At 36.7% G+C, this 18,975-nt stretch overlaps 1 protein-coding gene across 7 annotated transcripts in view; it reads right to left on the bottom strand.

The window, feature by feature from the left end:
* LOC135416153 (dynein axonemal heavy chain 5-like) overlaps positions 1–18,975 on the bottom strand; it is a 156,573-nt gene that overhangs the window by 70,598 nt on the left and 67,000 nt on the right. For 6 of the 7 annotated variants that reach the window (XM_064659005.1, XM_064659014.1, XM_064658962.1 and 3 more), the window contains 10 exons: positions 16,537–16,754; positions 15,318–15,629; positions 10,189–10,278; positions 9,854–10,090; positions 9,169–9,336; positions 5,119–5,325; positions 3,559–3,888; positions 2,032–2,238; positions 1,702–1,944; positions 731–885 (listed from right to left, as the gene is read on the bottom strand). In XM_064659005.1, the coding sequence (XP_064515075.1) occupies positions 731–885; positions 1,702–1,944; positions 2,032–2,238; positions 3,559–3,888; positions 5,119–5,325; positions 9,169–9,336; positions 9,854–10,090; positions 10,189–10,278; positions 15,318–15,629; positions 16,537–16,754 (2,167 nt within the window). The remainder of the gene's footprint in view (positions 1–730; positions 886–1,701; positions 1,945–2,031; positions 2,239–3,558; positions 3,889–5,118; positions 5,326–9,168; positions 9,337–9,853; positions 10,091–10,188; positions 10,279–15,317; positions 15,630–16,536; positions 16,755–18,975) is intronic. The other variant, XM_064658985.1, reaches the window with a different exon arrangement.

Raw genomic sequence — 18,975 nt, 5'->3', positions numbered from 1 at the left:
TATTTTATTTCCCTCCTTATTTTGTTCCCTTTGTTCCTTCCTTCTGCTTCTGGGACACAGGAAGAGATTGTGATACATCTTTCTTTCTCTTTCCTTTCACCAGAAACCTCATATCATTATTCACAGACCTGATATACGTCTCTAAGGAATATTTCTCAGCATGTTAAATAGTTTGCAAAGTGAAATACACTCTGCTGGTCCTTATTGCTTACCACATTAAACCCTATGTCAAAAGAGAAGCAGAAGGAAGACAGTAGTTGCTCCCCATCCCTTCAAGTTTCTATTAATTACTAAATTTCAGCACTACAAAATATAAAGACATTGATAGCAGTTGTAATAACACAGTCTGGCTACATAAGGATCTTTAGAAAAAATTACTATTTCTCCTGGCCCATCAGCATTTGCCCATTATGCAGCATATACCAGAATATTATTCCATGTTATTTCTAGTGCAAAATTATATTTTATTGGTATATTACAGAGGTGCATTGCAGACTCAAACGCCCAAGGAAAGGCATACTTTTTGTCAATAGCATAAAGTCAGAAAAACAAAGACCCAGGATCTCTCATCTACAGATTGTGCATTTGCACAGACACTTTTGATCAAAAATGTAGTTTACAGTGAGGGATTAACTGTTTGAGAGGTTTGCATTTCTTTAAGTTGATTGTGAGCCATTTATTTCTCTGGTAAATTAAGGAGTAAATGTCTATGTATGTTGCACTGTGTTACCTTGTTAAAGTAATCTGAAAGCTCTCATATCCAGCAATATATGATGCTAGTCTGGTCAGACTCTGTTTTCCAGATCCACCCACACCCACCAACAACGCATTTCCTTGTGGAGTTCGAATAATCCGTGATATTTTAATCAAATGGATGATTGCATCCTATGTATAGAGAGAAAAGGGGATGAAGAGATGTAAAAATAATACCATGACAAATGTATAATCAGCTAGAAGCATGTCACCAAGCAACTGCCTCTCAACAGCTACATGACTTCTCTGGAGCCTATGCCAAAGACTTAGCCCTGTACTTATCAAAATAAACAGGTGATTTCCCCCTGACTTCAGTGGGCAGCAAGCCTAGCCCAAAAGAAATGTCCTTATATGAAGCAATGTCATATGCGCTGTCTGTAGTCGGCAGAGCTGAGGGCATGCCCCCTAGAGGACAGAAGGAAAAGTTGAAAGGACTCCCCCAGCCTTCTAGCTGAGCTATTTACAGGCTCTCTAAATAGGCTGACAAAGGTAAAATACGAGTACACTGTCTACATTTCTTATTCAACTGCTATATTTATCTTGGAGCAAGAATTAATCTGAAACGTCCTAAAATCCTACCAAACCACCCAGTCTAAAGCTGAAGAAAGCATCGTGCATCAAGACCTTTGAGAAGGAGGTAACTTACAGGAAAGCAAGATGACAATCACAATGTGCACTGTATAAACAAATTAGTTGTGCTTTGAATTATGCAAAGAATGAGGAAGAGAAGATGAGGAACTGCAAAGAGATGGAATAATTTGTGGGAGCATAGGCAGCTAGAGATGGTAGTATGGCTTCGTAGAGTTCATTTGTAAGGCTCTCTGGATGCAAAGCTAGCCATTCTGAGCTATCTCCAAAGTAATGTGATAGAAACACACAAGATCTATGTATCAGTAAGTACAAAAGACCAGGCACTTCTGGTATGAATATAATTACAAACAGCAATACCTTGAAAAATACCAGATCCATCTTTGATCCTCTGACAGTTTCATTGTACTGTTGCATGAACATCTGTAATCTTTCAGCCAAATAATCCAAAGATGGGATAGGCTCGTAAATTTTTGGAGCCTTCAACTCCACATCATCAGGTTCATCTCCGTTAGTCTCTGGGGCATCACGCAAGAAATCCACAAAGTATAATTCTGTGCATTTATCTTCAAATAGATTTTGACCATGCTCTACAGAAACAATCTACAACAATACATTAAGGATTTCTTTAGTAATTAAATAGGTCATCGGCCTCTTTCCGTCGCAAATACTGAAACACTATTTGCCTACCTTTTCCAGTGTATCTTCAAACCAGTCTTTATCATTTTGGCTGATGAATCTGTCTGCAATAACACGTCTGCACTCATGTTGGAACAAGGCTACCAAAACACTGATGTTCTGGCAGACATCAGAAGTAACTGTAAGTATTCCTTGCCAAATACGACTGAGGTCTCGTAAATTGAAGATATAATGAAATTTAGCTGGAGTTGGTAACATCTACAAAATAATGTCACAAACTGTATTCAAATAACTGCTAAAGAAAAATATTTCCTACTTAGTATTAAGTGAGTACGGAAATTTTCACAAACTTCAGTTTTGCCAAGCAGAAATACATGCTTGGCATTTAAGAGGCAATGGTAAAAATGAAGAAATGACAGTAGCCATGAGCAGCTCTTTACATTCACACAGATTTCGAGTTCCTTTGAATCCTTCAAGTCCCAGAAACATGCACTGAAGAGTAGCCAAGACAGGTCAGTTAATGATGACATTGAAGGCCACAGTAAAAATGTCAGCACTGCTTAACCTGTGGTGTTGCTCCTGTCCTTTCTTCCAGATCATTTCTCTTACTCTCTTTTGTCCTTTCCCAAAACATGTGAGAAAAGGTTCATGAGGAAAAGGGAAAGTAGATGAGGAAAAGAAAACAAAATAAAAGAGAGAGGAAAAATGATAAAATAATATTTTGGGGGAAATTTACAACTTAGGAAAAGCCAGGTTTTCTCTTTAGGAAGTTAACTAGCAGTATTTCTGTTGAATATACTGGTCAATATTGACTAGCCAATAGTTTCACTAGAAGACTCTCTATTTCTCCCTGTAAGCCAAGTTTATATCTACAGTGAGTTGTTTGTGCAATTCTCACCAACCTTTTCAAGTCTAGAAAATATCATTGAACAAATCCCTATCTCTCTACTACTCTCCTCCACTTTTCTCATTAGAAGAACAAATTTGACACATATTTCTATGATGTAATTTTAATATTTTCAAATTTCTTTCTACACATACAGGTTTTTTGTCTATTTCAAAGTAAAATTTGCTTAGGAATTGCAGTTAAATATTTTTAACATCTGTTTGAAATGGAAAAAGTCAATATTTAGAAATTACTAAGTACCAGATCTCATTTGTTTTGAACTGATTCCCTCTCTGCCAAATTTGACTTCTTTTTTTTAATTCAGATCTTTAAAGTTTGTCACAATCCCAAACATCTTTAGAGAAGATTCCTATCTAATTTTTTGTTTCTTGTTCCTTGCGCTCTTGACGTTTACTCAGCCATAAGATCTCTCGATCTTTCTATCAGCTATGCTTACTATATTATACATATATAATGTGATTCTTATATTAGCTATAGAAGACACTGTATGTGATTATGTTTTTAGTCAGCTAAAGAGGTCCTGAGAGCAACCAATTCAGAACAGAGGCATCAGTAAGTAGTTATACACACTGGTCACAACTTCACAAAATGAAGTATGAATGCAAACAACAGTTCAAAAGGCCTGGGTCAGATGTTTCAAGGCCTTAATAGATAATAATAGGTAATTTTACCTTTCCTTTTGTCATTTGCCAAACCTTTCGACTTGTAGATACTAATGCTGAAGCCAGTTTACATATTTCTGCAGGGAAATGACGTTGTTCACAGAAATAACCTTCAGCTATTGTTTGAAATATTTTATCAATAGAGGAACTAGAAGGCAGTGTGCAGTTGTAGATGGTGAACTGGCGTTTCAGGCGCTGTGGGATGTCATTCCGACCTCCCCCAGGGTGAATCATAGCAGCAACAAACTGGATGTCAATCACATGCGTGAATTCTCCTGGCTTCTCCAAACTGTAGAAACCTTTCTGTTCCATCAGCTGTCTTACAATCTCATTGGTGACCTAGATAACAAAAAAAAAAAAAAAAGGAGGAGTTAAGTGTTTCAGGGTCCTCAATATGCAATGTGGCAACCAAGCATATGCAGTGTATTGGCCACACGTAAGTGCCATGTGATAAGTAGTTGTGGACGTGAAGTCAGACATTCAACTAGATTTGCATGATTTTAATTTAAGAACATTCAGCACTTTAAGTTTTCAATCCAGACCATATATTCAGATTGACACAGGCACTTATATAGTGACAAAGAAGGGTTAATTTAGCATGAAGTACAGTCACACATTCACTTGTATAGAGGCAGTGAGAGAGCAGGATTACAGAGCTATACTGGAAGCAGGAAAGTTACTTTTTCTCAGCAGTAATTTTTTTTTTTTAATTCAGATTTTCAGAGTATAGGTCTGTAAGTATCAATACCACAAGACAGCTTGCTATTCTTGAATGTCAACTGTGATCATAGAATTGTTTAAGTTGGAAAGGACCTTTGAGATCATCAAATCCAACCATTAACCCGGCATTGCCAAGCCCACCACTAAGCCATGTCCCTAAGCGCCACATCCACCTGCCTTTCAAATACTTCCAGGGATGGTGACTCCACCACTTCCCTGGGCATCCAGTTCCAATACTTGACAACCCTTTTGGTGAAGAAATTTTTCCCTGTTATCCAGTCTAAACCTCTCCTGCTGCAACTTGAGGCCATTTTCCCTTTTCCTATTGCTTGTGAGAAGAGATCACATCCACCTGGCTACAACCTCCTTTCAGGCAGTTGTAGTGAGCAATAATGTCTCCACTGAGCCTTCTTTACTCGAGGCTCAACAACTCTAATTTCCTCAGCCACTCCTCCTAAATCTTGTTCTCTAGACTCATCACCAACTTAGATTTCACATAATAGTAACTGCAATTTACAGTCCAGAGCAGATCAAAGAAGGAAATGCTTCCTTTCCCACTCTGGTTCTGAGGACTGCTAGTTTGGAAATTCTACTAGCTCTGCATGCAACCATATTTAAAAGCTACAGTGATTGCACTTGTGGCTTGACACTGTTCCTGATCTTTTGGGAATGATAGCTTATTAGTCCTGTCAAAAACTGGCTTGGGGAAATTGTTTTTAGTAAACATACTTGGTCTAGTCCACATTATGATACCATTTTCCTAAACTGTCCCATTTTTGCAACCCACAGATCAGTACTTCCATCTGCAAAAATGGTAAGACCACCAATTTTCAAATGTTTTCCTTTTACCTGATCACCCCATTCATTAATCACAGGCATGTTGATGTCATCAATAAAGACAGTCATTTTCTTCCCTGATGGAGGACCGTATGTGGTGCCCATTCTTTTATCTACGTAACTTTCTATGCTCCTTTGGAACATATTTGGTAGAGTTGCAGAAGAAAAGTTTAGGCATTTGGTCAAGTGAACATCAGGATCATACTTGCTTGTAAAATTCTGTAAGACAAACCAATTTAAAGAGCACCAGTAAATCCAGATGAATTCAGCCAAAAGGAGATGCAGACGCACAGCAGCCCTGCAAAAATCTCTGTCCTGCTATTAACTTCAAAACCTCAAAACCCAGTTTATTTCAGATAAATATACCATCTGCAACTTGAAATTCAAACTGTCGGTTAATGTTTTGCATAAAATTTCTAAGTGTTAAAATTTATAAGCTTTTAATAGGCTTCACTAAGTGTTACAACAAGTAGATATGTGCCAACTCAAGATGCAAATAAACTTTGCATTAACAATTGTCAGGATTTTTTCTAAATTCAAGCTGTTAGTGATGAACTATTATAGGAGACTGCAAGGAACAAGTGAAAAACCAGATCCTTTTTCATGTTTACACTACAGTAACATATCTTACTACAAAAGCAGTGTAAAGAAATGGTAGTTTAAAACTGAACCCAGTTACATCACATTTACTGATAGTTATCTTTTCTTAATAAGGAAACGAATCCTTGAATTTTATGAATATGTACAATTTCCATAGCTGCTGAGGATATCCTAAAGCAACAAAGCTCCACTCTCTGTATTTAGTGAGGCTTCATAATAAAAATATGTAACCCTGGAGTCACACCAAGAGATATAGGAAATATTTTATTTAGGAAAATTCTTGGGGCATAAAAATAGTGTTAAAAATTCCATATTTCCAACACAGTTTCTTTTTAAAGATTATTCTGCAATGATGACAAAGTTGAATATCATTTAAATTCTCATCTGCATAAGAGGGTTGGCTAGAAATATTCCCATTTTGGTACCTCAGAAAAATAAATCTATACCATCGCTGATTAAGTGCTCTAAGAACAACTCCAGTGAAACATACACTCCCTGTGACAACAGAAAGGAAGATACAGCCAAACACCCTCAAAATATTTTTATTAATATTGTTAAACTGTTGATTTTGTTGATATGCTGATTGCAGTTTAAGAAAAGGTGCCCTTCAGAAATAGGTTTTTCTCAGACCTCACACAAATGACAGTTTATACATGCAATGTATACGCAACAGTCCTGTATTTGGTGAGTACTCTCGACAGGGTTGGTGCAGGTCACTGCTCAGACCTCTCTTTGGCACTCCAACAATTTGTACAAAGCTGATGTACCAGGTGCAGGTGCCTAGGGGTTGGCAGCGGGAGCTGTGGGGCAGCCCCTTGCAAGAAGGGGACGGGGTTCCTCATGCCAGACACAGCCAGTTCCAGCCACCTCCAGCAGATCCACTGGAGACACTCAGCCTGTGTAAGAAAGGGCAAAATGCTGCCTGGAAGTTGAGAGAGAGAAGCAGCCCCGCAGATACCAAGGTGAGAATAGAAGGGCAGGAGTTGCTCTAGCAGAGATTCCCTGCAGCCCGTGGTGCAGACCAAGGGGAGGCAGGCTGTCCCCCTGCAGCTCATGGAGGTCCACAGGGGAGCAGGTGAATGCCCAAAGGAGGCTGTGACCCTGTGGGAAGCCTGCGCTGGAACTCCTGGAAGGACTTGCAGACCCACGGAGAGAGAAGCCCAGGCTGGAGCAGGTTTTCTGGCAGGACTTGTGACCCTGTGTACTCACACAGGAATAGTACACAAAGAACTTCAGCCCTGGTAAGAACTGTAACCTGTGGAAGGGACTCCATGTTGGAGGAGGAAGCAATGTGAGGACAAAGGAGAGGCAGAGTGGAGCTGTTATGTACTGACTGCAGCCCCCATTCCCCACCCCCTGCACTGCTCTGTGGGAAGGAGGTAGAGGAGTCAGGGATGAAGGAGTTAAGGTGACCCTGGGAAGAAGAGGGGTGTGAGGCTGTTATTAGTATTCTCTTTGATTTTCACTGTCCAATTCAATTTTTAACTAGAAATAAATTTTAAAAGCATTTCCCAAGTCAAATGTTTTCCCCATGACAGTAATTGGTGAGTTGAGATCTCCCTGTCTTTACCTCATCCCCTGTGCTGCTGAGGAACGGGAGGGAACCAGCAGCTGGGTGGAGGTGTTGCAGCTGGGCAAGGTCAACCCACTGCAACTAGGAATTCTCAAACATTCAAAAAGCATGCATCTGTTTTATTCATGATGGCATTTCAGAATGTTTACATGGTAATTGTAATATTGCACAGTACATAAACGAGAACTATCTTCGAAAAAGAAGAGGTTGTCGAATGGGATTGTTCTTGCTAGTTAAACAATCAGAGAATTTTCAATTGTCTTATATCAAATTCATGCTAAATTTTTGATTTTTTGCAATTTGTGAATTAATAACACAGAGATTAAAGATCACAAATTAACATTCCATTATAAGTTCTTTTTTTATTATTTATACTGGCAACATACTCAATATTGAAGATTAATTCAGATTAATTCAGATTACTACTTGAAGTACTCAATATTAAAATCCTTTTACTTTCTCATGAAACCCAGTGCTTGATCCGGAAATTTTTTTTCCACAAGGTGTAGGAAAGTAAAATTCTACAGAAGGTGAAAGCAGAAGGGGAACAGTTGTGAATGCAGATAACACTCACTCCTAACCTTAAATGAGATCAAATGTCTACTGACATTATGCTCTCTTGTGTAATGAACATACTTTGCTCTATAGCATAGACTCAGAGTAAGCAACTCCCAAGAATCAGCTCCAATTATTTTTAGGGACAGGAATGGCAGCTGAAGCCTGGAGGTTGCCAGTATCTGGAGGAAATCCAGCATGCAGAATATCAAGACCACCACCCAGACCCCGCCTCTTCACTCTGCTAAAATAGTTCTCCAGCTGGTGCCAGGAACAGAAGTTGACATTACACCGGCATGCATGTTGGCATCGACAGCCAAGTTGAAAAAGTAGTATTAATGGCTGCTGGCATGGGTACAACTTGCTTTATGTCAGGGCTCAGAAAGCACATGGCTGGAGGGCATAAAATGGCTCCAGATTTTAAGAAAGCCAAAGGTCAGTTTAGGCCAGTGTTTTTCAGCTATTTTCAATTTCAAGACCTCTGTGAATCCTCCAGTGGAGGCACAGATGCCTGTACGGCAAATTCAGCTGTCCCAACAGTAGATCAGTTTTATTTAGCTACCTCTTATTGATCAAAGAGTCTACAGACTCCCCTGGACAACAGAGACACCATGCTGAAAACTATTACACTCACATTTTTTCGAGTAAGGGATGCCAAGTTTGGTATGACATGTGAGTTTGTCCAGCCTTTCAATTATTGACTTTTCTGTAGTAAATCATTAATATTTGTAAGTAACATATGTTTAACCTGCACTATTTTATAATACAGAAACATTTATTTGTTAATTTAATGATAATCCTGTTTTGTTTTTTTTTTCCTAAAGAACATAATGACATTGTCAGTGAAGAAATTGAGAGAGCAGATAATAATAAATTTACCCTCTGAAAACCACCCTGAGTAAAGGAGTTCCTTCTCTTCAGTTTGGTTTGTGAAGAAAGACTGCAACAGAGGCGTACAAAAGATCAGTTCACATTTGGCACCACTGACAAAGCACAGGAAAATTAAAAATCTTCCAAGGATCAATATTTTCTTAGCAAAATCTCCAGTTTGACCTCTCAAAAGAAACGAAAGCATATGAAAGAGCATTTATCACATGACCTTGTGGCCACAGTTATCAAAGCTTAAAAGAAACCTTTATATTAAAATGTAGATACTTAGGGGTTTTTGCTTGTAGTCCATGTGAGTACTGGCAAAAGGCCTCAGTAAGAATGCTAGTATGTAATTTGAAGACAAATCAAACTACTCTTAGATTTCAATTTAACATTTATGCCAATGTCAATTATTGCAATGTTAACATACAAATATATTACATATGTTTTTCCTTTCCACCTACCTTAATCATAACTGTTTTTGCGGTTCCCTGTTCCCCAATTAGCAGAACAGCTTTTCCTTGCCTCATGATAGTGTGCATTAGAAAGTCTGTTCGGACACTGTCTACGTTTGGAACTAGAATGGAAGTATATTCTGGTACTGAATCTTTAGGATAAATATATTCAGGGACCTGCATAAGAAAGAAACGCATAAATTTTGAGAATTTCTACCTGCCCAAGAATCACTTTGCATCAGAACACAAAATCAAATGTACTTGATAAAATTTACATTAGCAAAACTTTTCTTCCTGAAAGCCAAGCATCCATTTATAATCAATCAGTGCCTTCCCCAGCTTTTCTAAAAGGGTTTTAGACTAACAGGATATTTTCATTCCACTATTCTCTAGTACATGATAAAATGTTTTCGTTGCTGGGAGTTCTTTAACAGTAGGGAGATAGACAGTAGACAAAGCTAAGATCACTTCTGTTTCACTTCCAAAGCTATTTCAAATACATGTTTCTATTCTCTGCCTAAGATACTTACGGAGAAAAGAAAAACATATTTCAAAAAAGAAACTCTCAAACATTTGGTAGGATTAATCTTCCTAACCAAATTATGTAGGGTTTGAAACAATAAAATAATATGTCTCTTACCAAATACATTTTCTATACTCATTTAGAAAGCTTAGCATGTTGCAGCATACAAACCTTCTTTGACCAGTGCTCCCACTGGCCACAGGAATCAATACCAAATTCGAACATGGTTTCTTCTTCATTCACAGTTGGTAGTTCTTTCACTGCAGAGTGCTTCCGTAGGAACAGCTCCATTTTCAGCTTGTCATCTGGTTCCAAAAGAGCTCCGGCTGACCACATCACAGCGAAAATGAACAAGCGAGCAAGATGTTTCTCACTGAACTGCTTCTCATCTCGGTCAGACAGTAAACCCTGCAAAGCAGAGGCAATATGTAACTACAGCCCTCCTTGAACAATGTCCCAGCACAAATAACAGAATCAGAGAAAGAAAAGCGGAATGCTGTATCTACCTGTAGGAGGTCAATAGCTTGTTTGATGTACATGCATTCTAAAATCGACATTTTTGGTGTCACAGCAGAAAAAACAAAATCCATCACATCCTGGAAAGAAAAAAACATCATTCAACAATTCGTTTACCAGTTTCAATGGTATGATTTATATTTAGATTAGACCAATTTCTAAATTCTAAACTTTATCCCAAATAATATTTTTCCTCATTTCTGGGATTATAAATATTCAGACTTAGATCATGAATTTTTTAATAACAATAACATATTAGAAAAATAACTTTGAAGTAACACAGTCAGAACTCTTCATATGAGATCCATACAGGAATTTCCTGAAGACAACTTGAAGACTGCTTTTCAGTTTCATCAGGGATCTCCACTGGAGATTTTAATCTACCATTGCCATTTTTGTGGTAGGAGGATAAAAGTACTAGAATTGCTGTAATGATATGTATATATATATATACACACATATATATATAAAATCACAGAATCACAGAAGATGACAAGTTGGAAGGGGGACCTACAAGGATCATCGAGTCCAATGCATAACTTCACCACTATAAATTTCTGTCTATCTGATCTGTTCTGACTGCATCATAATGTCTCTCTTGAAACCAATACTCTCATTTTCCTGTAGAATCCTGACAGGATCCAAAGGGAATTTTGGAATTCATTTTAATGGAACTTGACTTTCCTCATGTTTCTTCCTAGTGATGGCTACCATGCCTGCCTTTGTCAAGTGTTCTGAAACATCTTGAATAAAGTTTCAAATTGATGTAAAGTTCTATCTGAGATTTGCAGTGCAGAATTGTTTTATAATATCAACTGCCATCCCTAATACAGACTGATATAAATTATAGCCTATCTGCACCTTCATTTAACAATCTTTAATATAATTCCCTCCTTATAGGTTCCATTTGCCTTCATAATCTTTGGAAATCAATGCTGCCTGCTCATTCTGAGAAGTGAAAATATGGGAGACAATAATTTTGGAGGAATTCCATTAATAGCTGTCATGTCCTGTAAGGGAGAAGGCTAAGACAACAAAGACTTTTGATCACCCAAAGATGTAAACAATTACCTAGATATTTTTTAAAAATCACTGAGCTGTTTAACCACATACCAGCTTTGTTTCAATTTTCAGTTTAATGTTTGCTGCTAAAGTTCTCTAAGGACTCCATGCTGATATTTATTGGCACAGAGACTGAATCAAGATTTTTACCCATCCTCCTGAGTTCCATCCCACTAGAATACCAAGTAACACACGTAACAAATATATATATTGTGATAAAAAACTCTCTTAAGCATCTTAATCTAGAGTAGGGCTCATGGATAAGTGGTCTAAAAAGACAATCTGAATGTGGGCATACACAGAATCATAGAATGGGTTGGCTTGTAATGACCTTAAAGCTCATCTAGTTCCAGCACCCCACCATGGGCAGGGATTCCACTCTATCAGCTTGCTTTTTTTGTTATTTCTTGTTGCCTAGCAAAAGTGCTTCCACCTCTGTCTGCTGCTGTTTGTGGGTTTCCCTCAAAAATCCCGTAAGAGTACAATAGGGTGCTCAGTTGAGTAACTGTGGGGGTTGTGGGTGCCACAAGGGAGTGCCCACAAGCAGTGTGGGAAATTGAAGTCTAAAGACTTTTAGAATTTGGACCTAAATCTCACTGAGATTCAGTTTCTTCATCTGTAAAATAGACTAGATGTCTCATAGGGCACCGTAAATTGTTTAATAATTGATTTGACACACACAGAATAAAGATATTTCATGCATCAAAGTATTCTGTACTGTCAAGAGCCCAATTTTCACCAGAACTAGTTTTATGGTGCTTATGATTCCAGTGAGGTTTCTTATTCCAGTGAGGTAATTCTAATTCTTTCAGTTTATGAAAAAAAAAAAAATCAGTTCTACACACGCTAGTATGTTATTACTACTACGATTTTTAAAACAATACATGGCTGAAAAGAGGATGCAAGATCAAGACAGAAGTTTGCATGGATTGTTGGGACAGAGGGACTGGAAAATGAATTGCGTCGTGACAATACACACAAGTTGTGAAGAATTTGGATCAGGAATTTGCTATCCCTTACAATGAGATTGAAAAATGAAGTCAGATGCTAAAAACTCATATGAAAAGGAGATCCTTTTCCACAGAGTACAATCGCTATGGAACTCAGTGGACTCGACAACACTCTTCAGGACACGAGGCTAGCAGCATACTCAAAGGGTTTAGACAAGCACAAGAACAACTCAATAATCTAAAGTTATTAATATTTGTAACATTAATTTTAACATCAGCATTAAAATACTAAATTTAAGAAACTCTTTGGATTATGTATTCACTTTTATGCTCCAGGGGCAATACCAGCCTTTACACAAATTGGATTAGTGTGAGATCTAATGTGGAGGGAGGAATTAGTCACATCTGAAACTTAAGTTCCTACTAGACTTTTTTTCATTTAAACAGTACGTAGACATGCTGAAACTGAAGTTACTCACATAGCATCCATCACTGGTTTGAACTTCACACTCTACAGACAAACTTAGTAACACCACCCACGTAATTATTTTAATTATTTCAGTTCTTTGAAACTGTCTCAGAGAATTACTTCCATTAGCAAAGCAATTCTATTGCTTACAGGTAGCAGCATCATTTACAAACAAGGAAGTGGCAATAGAGCTTCTAAATTTAAGAGAGTAGAGATTTTTACAGGGGAGTTTACTTGAAAGTATTGCTAAGCAGGAAATGTTGCTGACAAAAAAGGAGGGTGAAAATCCAACCCTTCGATCACTATTTTGTATTTCCTGTGGAAATACAAAAGGACTCTAAGATAATCTTAAATCAAAATAAGGTTGGTTTGGGGGGTTGTTTGGGGTAGAGGGTTTTGTCTTTTGTATTTTGGGTTGGGGTTACTTTTAATCTATCCTTGTCTTCAGGCTACCTCCTGACCTTTTTTTTTATATATGTATAAAAACTGGTGACTTACAATGCAATTTATAACATACATAAAAAGAATAAATACATTCCTGCCACTGATACACAACTATTATTCTCTAATTAGTTTCCTCCTCCATTACTGCTCCTTGCTGTACCTTTATTAACAATGATTTTATCTGACATGAAGACTTTCAGTGACAAATACTGTTTTGGTTATCATAAAAAATGAGAGCTGCTTGTAAGCAAATTGGAATTACTAGAGCGATTGTCTTACATCTATTTTGGTTGAATTTAAATTGATTTCAAAAAGTCTCTATATGTCTACTTAAAGACTGAGTCTCCTTGATTACTCCATTTCCATCTATAGCCTAATCTTCATTTTCTTAAAAAAATCAGATGTTTGTAAGATATTTATACCCATTCTCTTCTTAATACTAGCATTAAATTCACCAAGGTCTATACTTAGGGTTTGGCTACCACTGCTGATGCACTATTTAAAAAATTTTCTTTTTAAATTTTATTATTTTTTTATGGTTTGATTTTTATCTTTTTTTATGTAGGAGAAAATAATAACTATAAAAAGAGACATGTGAACACAGAAGTAGTGTTACTCTCATCTGTAAAATCACTTTTATTGTTTCTATTATTTGAGAAGCAAAGACAGCACATTAAAAGTGAAAGAAAACTGCCAGCATGACAGCTTTCATTTACATTTTGATAGTCCTAAACACAGCCTTCAGCACTGAAGTAACTTCATATTTCACTGCATTTTCATCTCTCAATCTAATAAAATACATATTTTTCTGGACTTTATTGCTATTGCTTCAGGCTTGGGCATTTTAAATGTTGTTATTATGTTTTCAGAGCAAGTTGTAGCATAAAATATAGATAGAATTGTGGCAAAGAAGCAGTAAATTGACCTACATATACATTACTTTGGAAGCATATTTTAAAATTCATTATCAGAATTGTTTTTCTTGCTACTGCAGTAAATACTATGTCATATCATTATGTTTTGGAGACAGAACAAAATGAATAGCTTGTTAAACATTGGTTTTAAAGCAAATGGGCACTGAAATGAAAAATATTTGTAAGAAGACATTTGTTAACATTTAGGGCATTCCAAACCTATATCAATCATTGCTTTTATCATGATTTATTTCTGAAATGTCAAAGTTCATTAAAAACTGCATATTTAAAATACAACAGCAATTAAAAACATTACAGGAGAAAACCCTGTGAAATCCAACACCAATTACACAAGTAAACTGGCAGGAGCAAGCTGATGGGAAACACAAGTATATGGGCAGTTGCATTTACTTTGCAGATGTTGAGGAAATCAGAAGATAAGAAAAGATAAGAACAGTGACAGAATTGCAAAGACATAACTATTTCTTTAGAAAGTTCCAAAGTAAAAATAAATATTTCAATGTAATTGGAAAAGTATACTATTGAGATTATGCTTCTATACCCACTATTGAGTGCAACCATCCATAATATTATGAAACTTTCTAATGATTCAGTAAGCCAAAGCCAAATGGAGGTGGAAAAACATTCAGAATTCTTGCTTTGGATCTACTGATTGAACACAATTTAGTCAGACAATGTATCAAAGAGATGCCATTTCAAAAATTTCCTTTGGAAGACAAACATGGATAACAAAATCATAAGAGACAACTATAGTCACCTATGCTGAGCTTTGGAACAGCACAGAACAGCACATACACACTACCCCGGATTAATTCAAATTATAGCATGTCTTTTAAAAATAACTAAAGGACCAAATGCATTCCTGTTTTACCAGAGTAAATCTAGCTCAATTTCTTTCTGAATTTACTTCTTTATATTTAAAACAAACAAGTTTGCACACTTCCTTTGTGTATTCTAACAAGAATTAAAATTACAAGCAAAGAGAATATCTGTTTTGCCAATATGCAATATAAAATAATCACAGGTTTAACAATTCTTTGCCAACTGAAGTACGCCAACAAAACAAAACATCCAAATTATTCATCTGTTATAGTTTCAGTCATTCATTAATGTTAGAGGTTATCTTCTCTCTCTTTTTTTTTTTTTACATAAACAGAGAGATGCAAATAATTGAAAAAGCACTTAGGAAGAAACAATGCTTCATTAAATAAAGAATAAGAAATGCAATTTTTTTTCCCCCGAAGTTGTTAATTCAGTACCTGAAATACAGCATTAAAGCAATTCCATAGGACATCAGAGTACCTAACAGGTAGCGTTTGCAGCCAAGCCTTTAAAATAGGTTTCCAGTCTAACACCGAGGAACTCATGAAGACCATCCCGTTACGAGAAACTGTTGCAGGGGAAGCATTGTCAATGTTGTGAGGTTCAAAAATAATTTTGCAATTGGGGGACATTGGAATACGATCTCCATTGGCCAAAGTAAGGGTCTTATTATCATCCAGAACAGAGTTCAGATTTTCAATCCATATTGCATCAACAGGTCCATCCAAAACTATCCAGATATGCTCACCCTCAAAAAAAAAAAAAGGAGAGACACACACATGCAGCTTTACTGAATTGACCAAAAATACACATTTACTTAATATCAGAGAATGTACTCTTGGATATAAATAATGAGTCATAATTTGGTGCTCAGCACGAAATGCAATTTTTACCATTCATTCAGTGGTTCCTTTGTTGTCTTGTGTCACACAAAAAAAGGATATTAAAGAATAGTGACAAAAATTGATTTGCACTGTACTAAGCACAAAGTTGTACCTTTCTTCTACAAAAGTACATCAGCCAGCCCAGCATCCATCTTGATGGATGAAAACATTTCCCATAAAATGCACTCACAGATACAGGCACAAAGTGAGTCCTTGTGGGATGTTACACAAGTATTTCATGTAAGGCTTCCCATTTTCCAAGTGAGAACTAAGTGACTTTTCAGAAGATCTGAGCATAATCATGATTCCATGAAACATGATCTGCAGGTTTGATAGCAGAATTGGGAAATGCCTATATTGATTTCTTACCAAAGCCTCTTACATTCTGATATAACCAGTGAAATATAGTGGCAATGACATAAAACCAGAGAGGAGAAAATTAACTTTCCTGTCCTCACGTCAAAACATGAACAGACTCTACTTTTGTGTTTGAATGGTAGGACTACCTGCTTACAGAAGGAAGCATATCCCTTAAAATCTTTTCCAAATTAATTCCGGAACCTCAAATGCTTGGGAAGCCTAGTGTTATCTGGCATATATATGTAATTCTGACTCTTGTGTACATTGAGCTCATTAGACACAAAGCAAAACTAACACTGCATATTCCCATTTGATTCAATAATGGAAGATCTCTCGATAAATGACAGGTAATGAGACCTTATGGAAACAGTATTAAATGTCTTTATTAACATCATGATACAATATCCATTACCTTCTTTGCTTTTAAAGTTTTTCTCCATAACGTAGAGAAAATACCATCTGTCCAGTCATTTGTAGCAACATCAAGGGTGCCAAACATCTGGGAAGCTGTGATTGCCTTTGGGTTCATTCTCATCTCTTTATGAGGAGCACCGCAATCTGTCATTGCTTTCATCAGAATATTAATGCATTTTGTCTTTCCTGCACCACTTGGACCTAGAGTCATCATACCTTAAAACAATGCAAACATGATTTAAAATGAAATGTCAGTATGTCATGTTACTATTTAATGGTTCATCGCATCAATGATCTTTATTTTATTTTTACCAAAAGCCAATACAAAAGGATGTTTCCCACTCCAGTTAATGCTGATTGAAACAGAATTTGAAAATATTATTAAAAGGTCTCTATAACTGTCTGCTCTATTATGATAGGCAAGCCTATGTGGGTCTGTATCCTCCCTCAGGCAGTTCTTTTCCTTTTCCTAATGAGAAAACACAACTGTCTTTTGATGTTTGCATGCAATGACATTGACATGACTGGTGGCAAACAAAGCCAGTAATTTCTAAATATATTTAATGAGAATGGGTAACTTCCAATGATATACAAAATCGAGTGTATCTTTCTGAAGAAAAAGTAACAAAAATATGTACCTGCGTCCATCCATGATGACATTTTAATACATCTTTCTTATGTAAAACCAGTTAGCAGCAATGACACTTAATTTCATCAGTGTATACTTACGTTGCCTGAGGAAAATGAATCATGTCTTCCAGAATAAATTGAGTCTAGAATTGAACTTTTTTAGTTATGTTTTCTAAATCACCTATTCAAGATGCCCAGAATCCATCCAAAATCAGATGGGACATTAAAACTGAGAATTCTAAAGTCATTTAAGGGAGCTAGATAACTCCTATTAACCCTAAAGGCAACTGGACAACATAATCCTTAGTTGGCTTTGAAAATGTCTTCAACAAAGGTATCAACGGAACAATCCCAAAACCTAGTTACAAACCTAATCTAACACAATCCAGATTGCTTGATGTTTTCTCTAAAACTAAAGGTAGCGGGATGTTCTCCAAAACAATCTGAGGACCCAGAAAATCACTTCCTCGTGCTATATGTTACATGTGGGGAAATCTAATACAAGCCCTTCAATGTTAGCAGAATGGCCTTTCTGCTGGTTTCAACAGTATTTCAATCAAAATTGTTATGCCAAACAGATTTCAGGATCCATGCACTGAATCTCCATGCATACATGAGTGTGTGTGTGCATACAAGCACTTCATGTGCACATACTGCCTCTATTTCAACTAAGAGAAGTCATATGTTTTAAAGATTTTTTTTCTTGATTTTTTGAAATCCCATGGCCACCTCTCCATAAATCCAATCATCAATCAGTAGGAAGTCAAGAAAATAATCTTTTTCCCTTCACACAATAACTTCTGCCATAGAAAGGCTTGAGTATCCAACTGTTTGGCCGATTGGAACTACGTGACCTAGGAATAGTAGGGATGTGTAGAGAGAAGAGGCATCTAAGCAGAATGTCACAGTGGATCCTGAATATTTTTGAGGAATAGTTCATTTGTGGTGTCTCACAGATCAAACAGCTTTTTCTAACAAGAGGTACGTTTAATCATGACTGAAATCATTAAAATTTCTGTGGTTCTTAAATAGAAATAGCTGTTACGGTTTGATATAGAACACTGAATCCAGCTATCTGGATATAAATTATTAACTCTGCACAGCACAAACCAGTTCTTTGGTCTAACCAATAATCTGAGTTAAAAGTTTGAGGCATTAAGGGCTCAGACTGTGCTATGTGAATGAGTATTTCCTTTAATTTGTTTTATTAGTTTAAGCTTACTATTCTTTCATTATGACATGATAGGGGAGAATAAGAAGGATGACATTTTCATAAATCTTTGCTCCTTTAGTAACATTTCCTTTATATTTCCCCTTATTATATTAAAAAGTCATTAGTTGTTAGAGGTTAGGGGCATGGGGGGCATTTCAAAGCTGGGATACTTTTTTTTCCACTCAGTTATGAATTGTAAACCTGGATTTACTACTGTCTTTGATACCCTTCCAAGGACAGGATATCATTTTGTGCACTGTAAAAATGCATTTTCATAGAATCACAGAATGGTTGAGGCTGAAAGGAACCTCTGGAGCCTGTCTTGTCCAACTCCCCTGGTCTCCTCAGTATAAACGGCAAGAATCAATCACAAAGAAAACACTTGAACTTACATAGCTCTCACATCTTAATCACAGAATATTCTGAGTTGGAAGGGACCCACAAGGATCATTGAGTCCAACTCTTAAGTTAATGACCCATACAGGGATCAAACCCACAACCCTGGTGTTCATTGTATCGCATGCATGCTAGAATCTATAAAAGTAAAGGTTTGAGAGGTGATCCTCTCAGCATTAAAATCTCACAGTAAGATTA

The sequence above is a fragment of the Pseudopipra pipra genome, chromosome 1 (assembly GCF_036250125.1).
Source record: "Pseudopipra pipra isolate bDixPip1 chromosome 1, bDixPip1.hap1, whole genome shotgun sequence".
NCBI lineage: Eukaryota > Metazoa > Chordata > Aves > Passeriformes > Pipridae > Pseudopipra > Pseudopipra pipra.
The sequence above is the reverse complement of the archived record's forward strand: the minus strand, read 5'-3'. Positions and strand labels throughout refer to the sequence as shown.